At 37.7% G+C, this 16341-nt stretch overlaps 1 protein-coding gene across 9 annotated transcripts in view; it reads right to left on the bottom strand.

Annotated features, from left to right (window-relative positions):
* Nucleotides 1-16341, bottom strand: part of tada2a (transcriptional adaptor 2A) — a 45288-nt gene that overhangs the window by 14621 nt on the left and 14326 nt on the right. For all 9 annotated transcript variants that reach the window (XM_059973360.1, XM_059973361.1, XM_059973358.1 and 6 more), the window contains 7 exons: nucleotides 13513-13572; nucleotides 10997-11088; nucleotides 7152-7309; nucleotides 6510-6598; nucleotides 3339-3411; nucleotides 2581-2644; nucleotides 609-652 (listed from right to left, as the gene is read on the bottom strand). In XM_059973360.1, coding sequence (XP_059829343.1) covers nucleotides 609-652; nucleotides 2581-2644; nucleotides 3339-3411; nucleotides 6510-6598; nucleotides 7152-7309; nucleotides 10997-11088; nucleotides 13513-13572 — 580 coding nt within the window. The remainder of the gene's footprint in view (nucleotides 1-608; nucleotides 653-2580; nucleotides 2645-3338; nucleotides 3412-6509; nucleotides 6599-7151; nucleotides 7310-10996; nucleotides 11089-13512; nucleotides 13573-16341) is intronic.

Genomic DNA, 16341 nt, shown 5'->3' with positions numbered 1-16341 from the left:
CAGTTTTAAGGTGCTTGAAAGTAGGTACAGAGGAGATATCAGGGGTAAGTTTTTTTTAAAACGCAGAGAGTGGTGAGTGTGTGGAATGGGCTGCCAGCAATGGTGGTGGAGGCAGATATGATAGGGTCTTTTAAGAGATTCCTGGACAGGTATATGGAGCTCAGAAAAATAGAGGGCTATGGGTAACCATAGGTAGTTTCTCAGGTAAGGACATGTTCGGCACAGTTTTGTGGGCCGAGGGGCCTGTATTGTGCTGAGATTCCTGGCCAGGTATATGGAGCTCAGAAAAATAGAGGGCTATGGGTAACCCTAGGTAGTTTCTCAGGTAAGGACATGTTCGGCACAGTTTTGTGGGCCGAGGGGCCTGTATTGTGCTGTAGGCTTTCTATATTTCTATAACTTATTCCAGGTTAAATAAAAATAGCCAACAGCAATTGTTAATTGATGTACTTCTTCACCAATAGCATGAGGATCTGTGATAATTTTTTTTAATTTTAAGGAGAATAACTTAGGAGTTGCAGTTCAGAATGAGACATAATTACTTCTCAATCAGATCTGTAAAACCGTAAGCTTGCATTTAGACTTACTGGATACTTGCAGATACTTACTCTGAAACTTCCTGAGGTTAATCAACCCATGGTCTCTCAGAATTCTGTAGAACGCAAAATTCAACAATTAGAAATATTTTCTACATTATTGGTAGAATCAAATCATTTAATAGTTTAATGTAATCACTGTTTTCACTAATAAAAGCATTCTCCTCTAAAACATTTATAAGCTATATAAACAAGCTCTCTGCAGTAATAAAGAGCATAAAATAGCTCACAACAGAGGTAGGGATAGGTGGGAGTACAATTTACCACTTTAATGTTCCCAGGGGTCCAAATACAGATTACACATCCTTTTCAAAATCGGCTTTGACAGAGATAAAATATTCTGCATTATGTGTAAGGGTAGAAGGGATCGCTGGCTTTAGCGTCCAGGAGTTGATCTGTTCGTCAGAACTTAAATTGGTTAAACTATTTTGCAGTCTTGAAGTAAAAGTGATTTGGTGTATCAGTCCAAGCTTAATCTTCAAAATTAAATACAGTATGTTCTGGTTGGGAAATAATTTTGTATAATACTGGAAGCTCAGAAACTTAACTGTGAAAATATCAATATCTGAACATATTAGACCACCACTGCATGGATTTTAGTGCATTGTCTTTCAGTGGGTGAGTGGTAACAAAAAGCATGATATGCTCACAGATGGATCAGTACACTACGCAAATCTGTTAGTGATGAGGCATTCTATATAGTATAGCTCCTTTGAATACTTCATTAGTAATCATATAGTCTGAGCTATCCTGTGGCCAAGAAGAACATTACAAGTCCAAGTTTGTTTTAAATTCCCAAATGGCACTTATGCTGACCAGAATCCATAAGCTCTTGAATTTTTTTTGGTGAGTTAGAATAGCCAAATTTGAAATGAGAGTGCACTTTAAAAAGGGAATTATCTTTAGCTGCTCTCTACCCAGGAAAAAATGTACAATCACGGAATTGAAATTTATTCCAGTTTGAGACTGAGCTAGGAGGAAAGTTGATAATTTCCAACACTGTTTACTCTGGTTTTAAAAAAAATGACACCAGTTTCAACAATGATCAGATTCATACACATCATGGACAAGAAACTAGTTCTGCAATTTCCTATTTTCTGCCTGGCCTCATAAAATAGATTCAGGGGATAGTCCTGGTTACTGCTAATACTTTGCCTAACCGCAAGCGTTGTGTAGCACTATCATGTCTGCTGCAGGACCTGTAATTTGTGGGAACCTTTTACCTATGGTGTTAACTTTCCAAAACTGACCAGACAAAGAACCAGCTGAAAGCTACCTCAGGAGGAGGTAGCAATACGGTGAAGCTGTTGTACCTGGCCTGCCTCAGGAGCTCAAGAGCCCCAGTTAAATATTTTTATTGGACCTTTCAAATAAAAACCCTTTCTTATCAACAGAGGGAGTCTCAATGCTTTTTTAAAAAAGCATAAGAGATGTGGGAGTAGAGCAGGAAAAAGATAGAGAAAAAGAACTAAATGGCTAAATTTGCCAAAATGTTCCAGTATTTGATTAAGAATTGCCACTCAGAACCCTTGCAACTGATTTGGATAATAAATCTAGGTCTCTTCACAGAACAGTGTGTGTCAATATACAAACCCATTATTTTTTGGCTTTTGTTTAGACATGCATGCACTGCTAATGATTAATAACAAAGATCGCTAGTATTGCCTTAATTGTGACAAACTCCTCAAATGTGATTAAAATGTTGCTAGAAAATCTTGCTTACCAAGATTTATTTAAGTCCATTTTCCATTATATCTGGAACTTTCTCACACATAGCAGAATTAAAGGCTGCAGTGCAAAAATTTGCACGCTTAGCACTGGTATGTAACTTTAGGAAAGAATCAGTTTATTTACAAGATATAAGTAAACAAACAGAAAAGGCTATTCATCCTGATTTCTTATGGGATTGGAAATGATTTTCAGAATAAAAACAGAAAAAAAATCCAGGTGTATAAAAGGTCAAACTAATTCAGTAGGAACTTACTTTTTTCTTCGCTGTCGCTCTTTTAATCTAGAGTGATAGATATCTACCACAGCAAGCTTCAAAGCTGTTCAAACAAAGTAAAAATATTAAAATGATGAAGGGATTACTTCAGCAAACACCAACATTTAATCACTGTATTAAAAAGAGAAGGTTGAATTGTTAAATAAACTGCTAAGAGAAAATAATACAATTTGACTCTCTTCAACAGAGTTAATACATAGAACAGTGCAACACAAGAACAGGCCTTTCGGCCCACAATATTGTGCCAAACCAATTAAATTAATAATCAAATGGCTAATCTCTTCTGCCTATGCAATGTCCATATCCTTCCATATTCCTCACATTTATATGCTTATCATGTTTTCTTCAGAATTACATTTTTTGGTTACATTTTAATAAGTTCTAGCAATAAGGGAGTCAAAAGCAGCAGTGTGACTTCAGTGCTATAATGCAACATGTTGCAGAGCAAAATATTATAGTGACTGTTGAGCAAACTGATACCCTTATCGTAATTTTTGTGTATCCAGAAATACTGTACTTGCTATATAAGAGATTGTCAAGTTAAACACATCAATATTCTGGAACAATTTCCACTATAATTTATTTTGGCATCTCACTACAACAGACAATTGCAAATTATTTTGTAAAAAGGAGAATTAAAAAGCTCTCCTTGCATGAAGGAAAAATCATAAAAGCAGTTATGTTTTGATAGGCTTTACTAAGCTAGCAAAGGATATACTGTCAATCAAAGCACTCACCGTGCAAAATATCTGAGTCATCCTCGACAAAATCAATGTCCCTCAAGTCCCATTCTGCATAATTATCAAATTCCTGTTTGAGAGATGTATGCACCAGTTTTGTTATCATTCAGTTTATTTTAAATAAATACAATAAGTTGAAAAGCAAATGCTGCAACAGTTATTAGAAGGAAGCTGGTCAGCCTAGGCCTTCTGCTAAATTATAAATGTCAACATAAGCAGCAACATCATGTTAACATGCCTCAAACTGGGATCTTGAAAGTGGCTTTCTAGTCGTAATATTTATGCCAATATCCAAGATATTTCAAGCATTAAAAAAAATTGAGGCTACCTGTGCATTTAACTTGGGCTGGCAGAGGGACACAATATGACCAGCTTATGCAAGAACGAATTGCAAATCAATGAGAGTCCTATCTGTGTGCAAGAGAGGGTGGGAAAGGAGCTTGTTTTACTTCTGTTTTGCTTTGTTGTGTTGTTGCTCATGATGTTGCTGCTTATGTTGGTACTGGAATATGTAGTGACACTTGCATGCTGCCCCCAGCACATCCTTGGGTGTGTTGGTTGTTAACGCTAACAATGTACAGTACAGTGCAAAAGTCTTATGCATCTGAGACCTTTTACATACATATTGTTTTAGATGTTTAAATTTTGTCTTCTGTACTAGTGTCAGTAGAAAAGAGCAAATGTTAGATTTCCAAACATATGTTTTCCAAAAAAAAAAGTTTTGGAAATTTTTGTACTTCATTAAAGAAAGCTACAAATTAAGTAACAGATAACTTTTCAAATAGAAACTTGATTACTTTGTAGGTATATAACCCAGTGCACAATTAAACAAAGATAGCAAACAGGATGCTAATGATCAATGACAAAATGAACTAAACTGATTAAATGAAAATGAAACAGTGTAGAAGGATTCAAACTGGATGAAGGACAACTAAACTAAAAGGTAAGGGTGTGGCAAATGTGACAGTTTAACCTTCAAATCATCATTTTTACACCATGGCAAAGAATGAGCACAGCAACAAGACATAAGGCTATCCTGCATCAGCAAGGTCTCTCCCAAACAGAAATTTTGTGGCAGATGGGAGTTTCAAGATGTGAAAAAGCACAAAGAAACAGGGAAGGTTGAGGACCTGAAACACAGCGGTTAGACATAGAAACTGAGAGCAGTAGACAAGAGATACATACAACTGACGCCTCTTCTATATTGGAAGAAGTCCAGTTCTGAACTCACAGAACCATCTGGATCCCAAGTACAGAGAAGTCTTGTTAGAAGTGATCTTCATGGAAGAGTTGCTGCTAAAAAGCCATTCCCCCAAAGTGGAAACAAAGCCAAAAGTCACCTACACACAGAAACACAAGGACTGGGCTACTGAAAAATGGCAGCAACTGCTCTGGAATAATGTGTCAAAATATGGAAATTTTTGGCTCAAACAGGAGTCAGTTTGTCCTCAGAAAAACTGCATGGCTGAGTGTCTGCAGCCCACAGTGAAGCACGGCAGAGGTTCCCTGCAGGTTTGTGGCTGCACTTCTGCAAACAGAATTGCTTTCGTTGTTTCGTATGGCAGGTGTTTTTCTTTTCATACTTTTAACTAGTTTTTGACAAGCCTCTCCTCAAGCTCAAGGCCACATTGATGGGATGCGGCAAAGCCATCTCAGATATGGCTGAGAGGGCATGTTTGGACCAGGTGGAAAACATCCTGGGTCAGGGCACCACAAAGGCAAGCTGGGGTTTGTTGGATGCCCCATCGGTGTAGTGCTTGCACTGTTGGGTGACTTCTGAGTCTTCTTGCACCTGTCCAGTTTTTTTGGTAGCTATAGCAAAGCCTGGAAGGAGAAAGGTGGAGATGTTGATCAGATCTCCGCCAGCGGGTGTGCTGGTGTGCCAGTATTGGTGCCATTCAGTGTGTTTGTCATAGGACTCAAGGTTTTTCAAGCTGTAGAGAGGTCTCCGAGATCTGAGTTGGGAAGTTGGAGGAGCATTTTCAATCGAGTTTCTCCATGACCTGGATCAACACATTGACATCATGTGGAGGCTTGTGTGTTTCAAGGACTCCATCAGGTGATACCAGCTCAGGGCCACCCATGTTGGAACAGCTGTAGATGAGATGCCAGACGAAAATTGATCCAATCCCGGCTCCCGAATAGACTCGCCTCTGCCCCTCCCGGGCCTCACATTGTTATCATCATGGACTTGATGATCTGGTCGGAATTAATGGAACCCCTAATGCTGAGAATGCAAACAGATTCTCATCCATCATGCAATACCAACAGGGAGGCGTATGATCAGTTCCAACTTAATTCTGTAGCAGGAAAATTACCCAAAACTCACGGACAAGGTCATCAAGAACGACCTTCAGCGAAAATAACAAGGAGTTATGCAACAGATGGTAATGGCCTCCACAGGGCCCTGATCTCAAAGTCATCGAGGCTGTCTGGGATTACCTGGAGAGACAGAAGCAAGCAAGACGGCCAAAGTCTGCAGATGAACTGTGGAAAGGTATCCAAGATGCTAGGAACACAATCTACCAGCCAATTTTTTTATAAAACTGCACAACAGTGTACCAAAAAGAAATGACGTAATTTTAAAGGCAAAGGTGATCACACAAATATTGATTTGATTTAGTTCTTCACTCTTTACTGCACTTTATAGTAATTTTTTTGATATTTAGAAAGTTATAATTGCATTATTTTTGAAAGCATCTCTGCTTTTACTTTTGCACATTACTGTATTTCACTGTATGATCTGAAGTAAACCTGAATCGCATTTTAAGAACCGAAGTCAGTATTTATAGCATTATTTATAATCAGTCATTTGTACAATAATTTGACATGGAATACTTCTGAACTTATAACACTGATATAAACTATTCCGCCTGACTACTGATATGCTCTTTTATGCTCTTCACACAGTTCCCACCATACTTTCTCTAACCCCAATTTAAATCCTCTCACTTCCCATTCTCTTCTCCCCCAATTATCCAAATCTCCATTGAATATGTTAATGCAATTTTTCTCAACTGCTCCTTATGGTAGCAATTTCCATGCTCTATCTGGTCTCTGGGAACTTAACTGACGTCTTACCAAATAACAAAATAAATTAATGCTGCTCTCTTTTCAAAAAATTATTTACATAATGATCCTCAAATCCAATTAAGGTAAAATACTTACCTCAACAAAGTCTGCTCGTGCTGGCATGTATCCTGCCATGTCCCTTGACAGTGCTGAATCAAATGCTGGTCTAGGTGGTTCATCAGAAGCTGTGTTAATTAGAAAACAACAGCAATTTGCTTTATAACGATTAAGTACCAATTAATAATGCAAATATTAGTTCTCCGTGATGGATAACATCCTGCAATTGTTTCGATGGAATGAGCATCAATGAAACATTAATTTGTTTCTCCCCCCCTCCCCCATTGCATTGCCCCTCTTGTACTCCAAACTTGGAGCAGAGGTTTGGCTCCTAATATGTTAATATAATGGTCTCAATAGCAACTGGTCATTCAATGGGATGAGCATCCTATCCATCAAGTCACCATCTGATGTCCCACCAGAATAAGCTTGGAACATTTGTCTCTTTGTGATCTGGTAACAAAAGCTCAACCGTAGCACTCTTTATAGCACTGAGAGAGCAATAACTTAGAGGTCAAGACTCAAACCCAGGTCCAAGATCTTCCAAGGATCATTTTGCTCGTCCAATCAATGGAATTCCATAAACCCAATCAAAGATCTGCCACATTTAAACCACTGAGGAAGTCACCTTCCACTTCGGCTTTTCACACTTTTCCACTTTCAAACCCAATGGTAACTCACATCTGAATGTGATTGCCTTATCAAGGTCTTTGGATTCTTCAGGCTGCTTCAAACTCAGTAATGTTGAGGAAAACAGTGGATTGTTAACAAAATGTTTCATGTAGTGCTTCTCACAATCCTCCTTGGATTTTGTACGCATTTGATTGGCTACGTCTTGCCTTCAAAGAAAGATTTTTTTTGAAAAATGATTGTTAACAAGTGTATTTGACATTCTTCTAATGTAGTGGAAAGTAATAAAAAACAATTAACTTACTAGGCACCTGTGCTGCATTATCATGTGTGAAATGATCCAAATATACGTCTTAAAATTCTGTGCAATTCTTTGCAAGTTAATGTTTATTTTACTGTTTAACAACTATTGAATTTATGTAGCATTTTCAATACAGCAAAGTGTTACAATCTGCTTCAAGGAATATTATGAAGATCTGACACTAAATAACATCTTATTTTGTATAGCAACATTCATCCACCATAAATGTCCCTAAATACTCAAGCAGTGTACAAACAAATAGAAAACTGCAAAGTCATAGGGGGATTTTAGTGTACCTGGCCAAAACATTGGCCAAAGGAGTCGGTTTTAAGCAGCAGCAGAGATGTAAGAAAGTTGAGGTATTTTCAGGAAGAAGTTCCAAGCACAATAGTCACAAAATGGAAAAGGGATTAAAATCAAGGATGCTTTAGACATAACTACAGGAGCCATATAGATCCAAGAATCAGAGAGGTAGTGAAAGTAACAGAGATAAGAAGTGACAAGTTCACTACCAGATTTGAAAATAATGAAATTTTTAAAATCAATGTGTTTTTTAACGAGGTCCAACACTGATGAGTGAATGCCAAAGTTATCAGGGCAGTTGACTAGAAGGCTGTCAAAGATAGTGGGTTTTGAATGGACTGGGGTTTGTGGGGCGGGGGGGGGGGGTAGTATTTCAAGGTGTACACAAGAGCAGCATCAATCATGATGATTATTATCAAGTACATGTTTAATGACTGTAGAAAAGCAGTTATGGAACTGGAAAAGATCCTTGTAGTGACAAATTTTGGGAAGGAAATGGTTATAAATTGATTGAAAAATAAGCATGAGAATCTTGAAATTGATGCTCAGCTTGAGAACTCTGACTGGGAGAAAGTCAGAGAACAAAGTTTGTGGTGTGGCTTTGGTCATCCCACTATTTGGTTAAAGGAAATGTTTGCTCATCCACTACTGGACATATGCCAAGAAATCAGATACTGGGAGGTCAGGTTGTGAGATAAAAGTGAGTGCCATCAGATTCTCCAGTGGTAAGAAGAGTCAAGAATAGATCCTAAGAAGATTTTATGCAGTCAACAGCGAGGGAATGGGTGGAAAACTATCAGTGTTTGTGTTTTTTTTTATTTGATACTGTTGAAAATGTTAGTAGCAACTCTGGTGAGTTGTTTCTTTGCGCATTGGAAGTCACTTTGGAAAGAATCAATCAGAATTGAAAATTAGCAGCTTTGAGGTATTTTAAGATGTACATACATTAGAAAGGGCCAATCTTTTGAATTCATAAAATGAGATGCACGGTGGTAAGATTTGAAGTGGACACTCTTAGTACTCAAAAGTATTAGGTAACATAATTAAGGCAATAGCTTGAAAGGCAAGTCAGATAATCAACAACTTGATAAAGGTTAAAGAAATCATATGTGGAAAATGCCAATAAGAAAGCAGTCGCTTGCAAGAAGGTAAGGGGAAGTTTAGCATGTTAGTTAAGGAGAAAGGAGGGAAGCATCTAAATGGATGACAATTTTTCCCATTGACTCCTCTTTAGTGGTGAAAATAGAGACAAGGAAGGCAATACATTCTCACCTAGTGGAAATGAAATCAGGCGCTGTTGCATTTTAGGATGATCTTAGAACAAAGAATATTTTTCTAACAAAAGGAAAACAGTATTGGATACATAGTCTGAATAGATCTGGTGATGAATGTTTCAGTTAGTTGCTCACAACAGATGCCCAGATACATGTTACCTTAAATTTTAAGAGTGTGGTGATAAAGGCTACATATTCAAGATTCATCTACCACGAGACTTTGCATGCAAAAGTCAACCAAATGCTCAAATGAAAATTGTCCAGTTCCACTGATTATGATGCTAAGAAAATGGAGTAGATTTTAATTAGGTGTAAAGGTAAGTTTTGAATGTTCTTTCATATCAAAAAGTACTTGATTTATTGTAAAACTGCACATTGAAGTGGTTTAAGTTTCTTTAATTGTCATTTTAATTGACTTAAAATCTGGTTACTCATTGACAGCCATATAGCCTTATTAAAAATGTTAATATGCACTATTACATTTAGCTGTGCAAACAAAATTGTTTGAAGTCACCTCACTAAAATACATTAATGAATTCCTTTTGATGGAAAAGGAAGTTTCATCTGAGAATTTCATGTGCATGATTAAAGAAATTTATCTTAGTAGGAATTTAAAGTGCAAGCAGAAATTCAGGGTAATATTTATAATAGGCACTATTCTTTATTTAATCAGGCTTGTTTTATAAGCAATGATTAAGTATCTTAAAGCTCATTCTGTACAAGAATCCATCATATTTTAATGCTTTATCTGAATAAGACATTTTGTAAATTCACTTATTTCCAAATGATGGTAGTCAAATTTATTGAGCAACAGTACTTCATTTTGCCAAGCTACACAATCCTTTAAAAGTGGAGGACTGGAAAATATTGCTGATTTGGAAAATTATGACTGCTTTAATAGAACACCATTGTAGGCAACAATAACTTCAACAGGGAGCTTGCTAAAAATTACCTTTGACATTACAGATGAGTAGTTATTTATATATTATTGCTCCAAATAATGTACTATTTACAATATAGCTGGACTTTTAAGGAGTATAGGTTTGTGATGAGATAATTTTTGGCAAAGATATATGAATGATATAGCGATAAGGGCAAAAAGGAACCAACGCATTTCAACTTTAGCCCAAAAGGCACAAAGATGTTTTTTTTCTCCTTTATTCAACTTTGTTAAAAATATTAATATTTTGTTGAACAATTGCTAATAAGTTAGCATTCTCTCCCCACACCATTTCAAAATCCCAGATATTATAAAAAAAAGGAATAGTTAGTTTGATGCAAAAATTGTTTATTTTCCATTGTAGTCAACATTAGTTATAAAAGTTAATTCAATGCTCCAAATTTGAAATTTAAAAAATCTTTGTTATGATTATACATTTAATATGTACAATACTAACTTAATATATTAAGCTTCAAAGGTTCAGAATGATATTCTGCATAAAAATGTGAGGAATTCAAATGAATATTATGTATTTTTTAAATGACTCTGATCAATGGGAAATATTAAGACAGAGAAAACAAGCAAATTTTGGCTTTCAAGTGTTGACATAAAGCTCAATCACAGCAAATACCTTAAACACAAGATATGGGTAAACTCATATCCATGTCACCTGTCACATTATAGCTTAGAACTTACTAATGATTTGGAGTTTTGGCTCATACAATGAATGGAAACTCAATCTACAATACAAAAGACGAGCACATCTGTTGGTATGAATAAGAATGCTGTCACTCAATAACAATTTTTGTAATGAACCCTACAGTTAAATATAGGCAGCAGAGTTAAATAATGTAGTAAGTTACCAAGGATGGCAATGAATGTTCTTCACTCATAAAGAGCAAGAGAAACGGGATTTGAATCTGGTGCAGTTATGATGGCTGTACAAGGGATAATTGGCTTGCTCTTGAACAAAATACTAGCAGGCAATAAAAATATTGATGGAACCCTGGCATGAAAATGATCCAAAAAGTTTTCTGCATTTAAAAAAAAATTGCAAATGAAAGATCAGTAATGTTACCAGTTTCCAAAACCACAGTCCATCACAGCCTCAAGTAACGCCATCTCCTCCTGAGCTGTCCAGTTTGGATCCAAAATTGGAAAATCTGATGTCTGTTTGTGGACAATGAAAAAGAAACAACAATTTAAACACAGCACCATTTGTCTTACCAGTCCCAATGTTAAGTACGGAAATTGAATCTCATTGTTACTGTTGACTTCTGCTTGACTGAAAGAACAAAAGAGGTGGATAAATTTAAATACCTTCATTCAAAGTACACAAATTTCCAACAGAGCTTGTTCCATAAATTTAGCCCATCTTACTTTGAGAGTAGATGGAAATTATGAAAGCATTAATGCATACAGATTACTCAACCCAAGCTTGTTCCGCCCTTTAAAAACACTGATTTGGCATATCTTTATAATCTTAATTATTTCTTTCATACTTTATGTAGTTTGGATCATGGCCTACTATCTAGGTGAGACATTCAAGAGAATCCTGAGCAACTACCGTAGATTCTGGACTACAGAGCGCACCTGATTAAAAGCCGCACGCTCTAATTTTAGAAAGAAAATCAATTTTGTACTTGTACAGGCCACACCGGATTTTAAGCCGCAGGTGTCCCACGTTGTAATATGAGATATTTACACAGAAAGATATTACACGTGAGGATTTTTTAACTTTTAATTAAATCCGTATGGTAACATAAACAAATACATATTGCAAGTGCTTTTTTTCGAACAGTGCCTGTAACACAGCTACTTTTAAATATACATACGTATCGGTAACACACAAATTACGTTGCGTATACTTTTTTACTGAACAGTGCACGAACAACATTCCAATATCTCCTCACGACTGGTAAAAAAAATATATATACTGCAGCCTACCAGGAAAAGTTATTGATCGCCTTCTTCATCTTCCTCCTGCGCACTAAAACCATCAAAGTCCTTCAGTGTCCGAATTGAACAACCTCAGGATCTCGTCACTTCAGTCTCTTCGTTGTCGCTCTCACTTGAGCGCAGGCGGTCCTCTTCATCACGCAGCAGTCCAGCCTTTCGAAACCCGTTGGTGATGGTGGATGTTGTGACACACTCCACGCATTTAGGATCCACTGGCAGACTTGAGTTAAAGATGCTCTTCGCATGCGTCCTGTTTTGGTAAAGGATTTCTCACCGCTCGTAAACTCAACGCGCAGCGCCACTTTAAATGCCCGGTTCACGCTGATGTTCAGTGGCTGCAAATACTTCGTGGTGCCCCAGGAATCACAGCTGGAATTGAGTTTGTACTCTTGATGGCAGCTTTCACTGAACTTTCATTGTCAGCCGCTTAAAAATCACCATCGGTGGAAGCTTTAGTCCGGATGCTGTGCAGCTCAGAACACAAGTAAAATGCGTTCTCTTGTGGCCACTTGTTTTCAGTGTGATGGACGAGTCACCTTTTTTATTAACAGTCCGAGTGAGAGGCAGGTCAAACGTCAAAGGTACTTCATCCATATTTATGATATCATCTGGCCCAATGGAATTCTCCGCTATCTTTGTTTGAGTGAATGTGCGGAAGTTAGCAAGTTTTTCCTCGTGGTCGGAAGGGAGCTGCTGACACAGAGTCGTGCGTACCCTGACGGACAGGCCTTTTCGTCTCATAAATCTAAAACACCACGATGGCCCACCTCTAAAATCTTCGATTTTCATTTTGGTGGCGATTGCTTTAGCCTTCAGTCTGATCTGCACGGTGGAAACACCGCGGCCGCCTGCTCTCTGTGTGTTAACCCAGTCTTCAAGAAAGTTTTCAAGTTCGGGCCATCTGCTATGATTACCTTTGAAAGCTTTTGTCGTCTTTTTGCATTGACTCAGTTCTTCATGCTGGCGTCTCCACCCTCTCACCATCGATTCATTTATGCCAAGATTATGTGCAGCAGCTCGATTTCCTTCTTCAACCGCCAGATTGATCGCCTTTAACTTAAAAGCTGCACCATTTGCTTTTCTTCGAGTGTTTTCCATGTTGATGAGGGTGAGTACAAATGACTGATTTACAATAATTTAATTGTGAAAGTGCGCTTGATTTATTGTACAATTTCATTGGACCTCTGTGAACTACTCATCAATTTTATCGGTCTACTGTTACGAGGCAAAATGTTTTTGGCGGCATGAAAAAGAAACATGCACTAGCCACACCGTAGTATAGGCCGCAGTGTTCAAAGCGTGGGAAAAAAGTAGCGGCTTATAGTCCGGAATTTACAGTACTTGTTCTTACTTTACACAAAAACTATCATCCCAAAAAATGATTTTTAAGTGTTTTAGCACCTCTGAAAGAACCTAACAAAATACAGGATTTTTAAAAACTCAAATATGATGTCCACTATTGTTCCCTCAACATTACAAACCCAATTCTGTAAACAGTAAGAATGCCATTTTTACTCCACAATGAACTTACTTTCCTAAATTGTTTAGCAAGTGATCAGAACGATCAAAAACAAAAACCCATATTTAGTTTCCAGTATCTATGTTTAGGAGAATTTTGAAAATCTCTATACTTACCATTATTTCATAGCTATGATCACTTTGATGCTTCTTGTACTCAAACCCTCTGGTAAAGCACTACAAACAAGAAAAAGTTTAAAAAAAAAAGATATTCTTCACCTCAAATTTCTTAAAAAATGTTTCATAAGTATGGTAAGCTGTTCAAGTTGTGGAGAAAAATGTTATTTTATTTTTGTTTTAAATAAACAGCACATTAAGTAGCATCTGTGGAGCAAAAATTGTTTTTTTTTCGTCATAGGTTGATGACTACTCATCTATTTCTCTTTCCACAGGCACTGCCTGACCTTCTGAGATTTGATAGCATTTTGTTTTTATTTCAGATTCACAGCATCTGCAGTTTCTTGCTTTTTAATTGAAATAACTTCAGGAAATTAATTATATTGTTATTTTCTTGTGCTTTTTGCAATCAAGATTCCAACTGTTTCACAAGTCCTTGCTCTTTATTATACTTTTAAGTAGTCATGAGTATTAACTCTTGTTCTGCCCATATGTAACAAATCTTGCCAATTGTTTCATTAGAAAAACTTGAACAGAAAAGTCAGTTTGCTCCAATTCCCTTTGCTCCAATGTAATTCTGATATATTTGATTTTAGCTTCCCCTTCTCAAATTGCAGGGTGAATTCTATTATATTATGATTACTGTTCCCCAAGGGTTCTTATATCTTAAGCTGTCTAATTAATTCTGGTTCATTGTATAACACCCAATCCAAAATTGCTGATCCCCCAGTGAGCTCAGTCACAGGTTGCTCTAAAAAGCCCCCTCGCAGGCATTCTACAAATTCCCCCTCTTGAGATCCAGCATCAACCTGATTTTCTCAATCTACCTGGATATCGAAATCCCTCATGACTATCGTAACATTGTCCTTTTGATATGTATTTTCTATCTTCCGCCACTGGTCGTCCCCCTCAACAGTATCCAAAATGGTATATCCATTATTGAGGGAAACAGCCACGGGGGTACTCTGCACTAGCTGCCCATTTCGATTCCTTCTGCTGACAGTCACCCAGTTACACGCCTCCTGCAACCTAGGGGTGATTACCTCCCTGCAGCTCCAGTTCCTTATTACGTTCTCAGTGCACTTAATGTAGGTTCTCAGGGAGGTTGAGGTCTCCCAGAATTGCAACAAGTCACACAAAGAACACAAAACGGTCCCTGGAGGCATTCTCACTGCACTGTGCCGTAACAAACAAGGAATGAAGAATAAAGAAGAAACTTATCAGGTATTTACCTCACCCAAGCCTGATGAGCCAAAACTACTCCAACACTGGCCCACTCACACAACGGCCATTCTGATTGCCCCTGCCTTTTTTATTTGCCCTTTCTGGTGAATCCTGTTCACTGATTGGGTGCAGTCCAACTCTGAAAACTGCCACAATCTATGCGAAATTACTGCTTTTTCTTGCGCTCCTGTTCACTGTTTGGGCACAGTCCAACTCCCTCTCAACTTTTATTATTCCTCTCAACCTCATTTTCCTGCCTTCTTTCTCTCCATAACATCTGACGCCATTACTAATTAAGAACCTATCAATCACAGCTTTAAATACACCAAATGATTTGTCTTCCACAGCTGCCTGTGGTACTGAATACCAGATTCAACACACTCTGGTTAGAGAAATTCCCCTCATCTCTCTTTTACAGGAACATCCTTATATTCTGAGACTTTCCCAAAATAGGAAACATCCTCTCCACGTCCACTCTATCTAGACCTTTCAATATCACTATAGCCCAATAACACTCTGGGCTTTTATTTTCAACTCAATACCCTCTCCAAATAAATATAAATATGCCTTATAATATTGTAAAAACATTAACATGCATTAAACAACACTGACAAGCTGTTTACAATTAAATTACTAAAACAATGATTAGCTGTGTGAACAAAGGCTGAATTTTATTAGAACAGTGCATAGCATGCAGCCACTTGATTCAAGGGGTCTGAAAACCAATCACCCTATAGGCACCCTATTTAGTAACTGGTTTCTCAATGTGCACATACATTACAGATATTTGTTATGAAAACAATTTGAGATGGGACTGGTGCCTGACTTTGCAGGTATGCCAATCTGAATATAAGCACATAACATGGACTGATTAGAGTAGATTATAAAAGGACAAGTTGTGTTGAGCCCAATTTTTCATTTTGCAGGATATTTTCTCTTGTATAAATCAATGCAGACTTTTAATACCATAATTTAATTCCATTACCCTGGACTACAACATTCATGGACAGATATAAAAAAAACATGAGAAAATCTGCGAATGCTGGAAATCCAACACAACACATACGAAGTGCTGGAGGAACTCAGCAGGCCAGGCAGCATCTATGGAAAAAAGTACAGTTGACATTTCAGGCCGAAACCCTTCAGCAGGAATGGAGAAAAAAGGTGAGTAGATTTAAAAGGTGGGTGGGGGAGAGGAAGAAACACAAGGTGATAGGTGAAACCTGGAAGTGGGGGGGGGAATGAAGTAAAGAGCTGGGAAGTTGATTGGTAAAAGAGATACAGGGCTGGAGAAGGAATGAAGTAAAGAGCTGGGAAGTTGATTGGTAAAAGAGATACAGGGCTGGAGAAGGGGGGAATCTAATAGCAGAGGACAGAAGGCCATGGAAAAAACAAAAGGGAGGAAACCAGTGGGAGGTGATGAGCAGGCAAGGAGACAAGGCGAGAGAGGAAAAAGGGGATGGGGACTGGTGAAGAGGGGTAGGGTGAGGGGACCATTACCTGTTCAAAAAAATTGATGTTCATGCCATCAGGCTGGAGGCTACCCAGATGGAATATAAGGTGTTGTTCCTCCAACCTGAGTGTGGCCTCATCACAGCAGTAGAG

This window comes from Hypanus sabinus, chromosome 6, assembly GCF_030144855.1.
Source record: "Hypanus sabinus isolate sHypSab1 chromosome 6, sHypSab1.hap1, whole genome shotgun sequence".
NCBI classification, from domain to species: Eukaryota; Metazoa; Chordata; class Chondrichthyes; order Myliobatiformes; family Dasyatidae; genus Hypanus; species Hypanus sabinus.
This window is presented reverse-complemented; position numbering and strand designations above follow the sequence as displayed.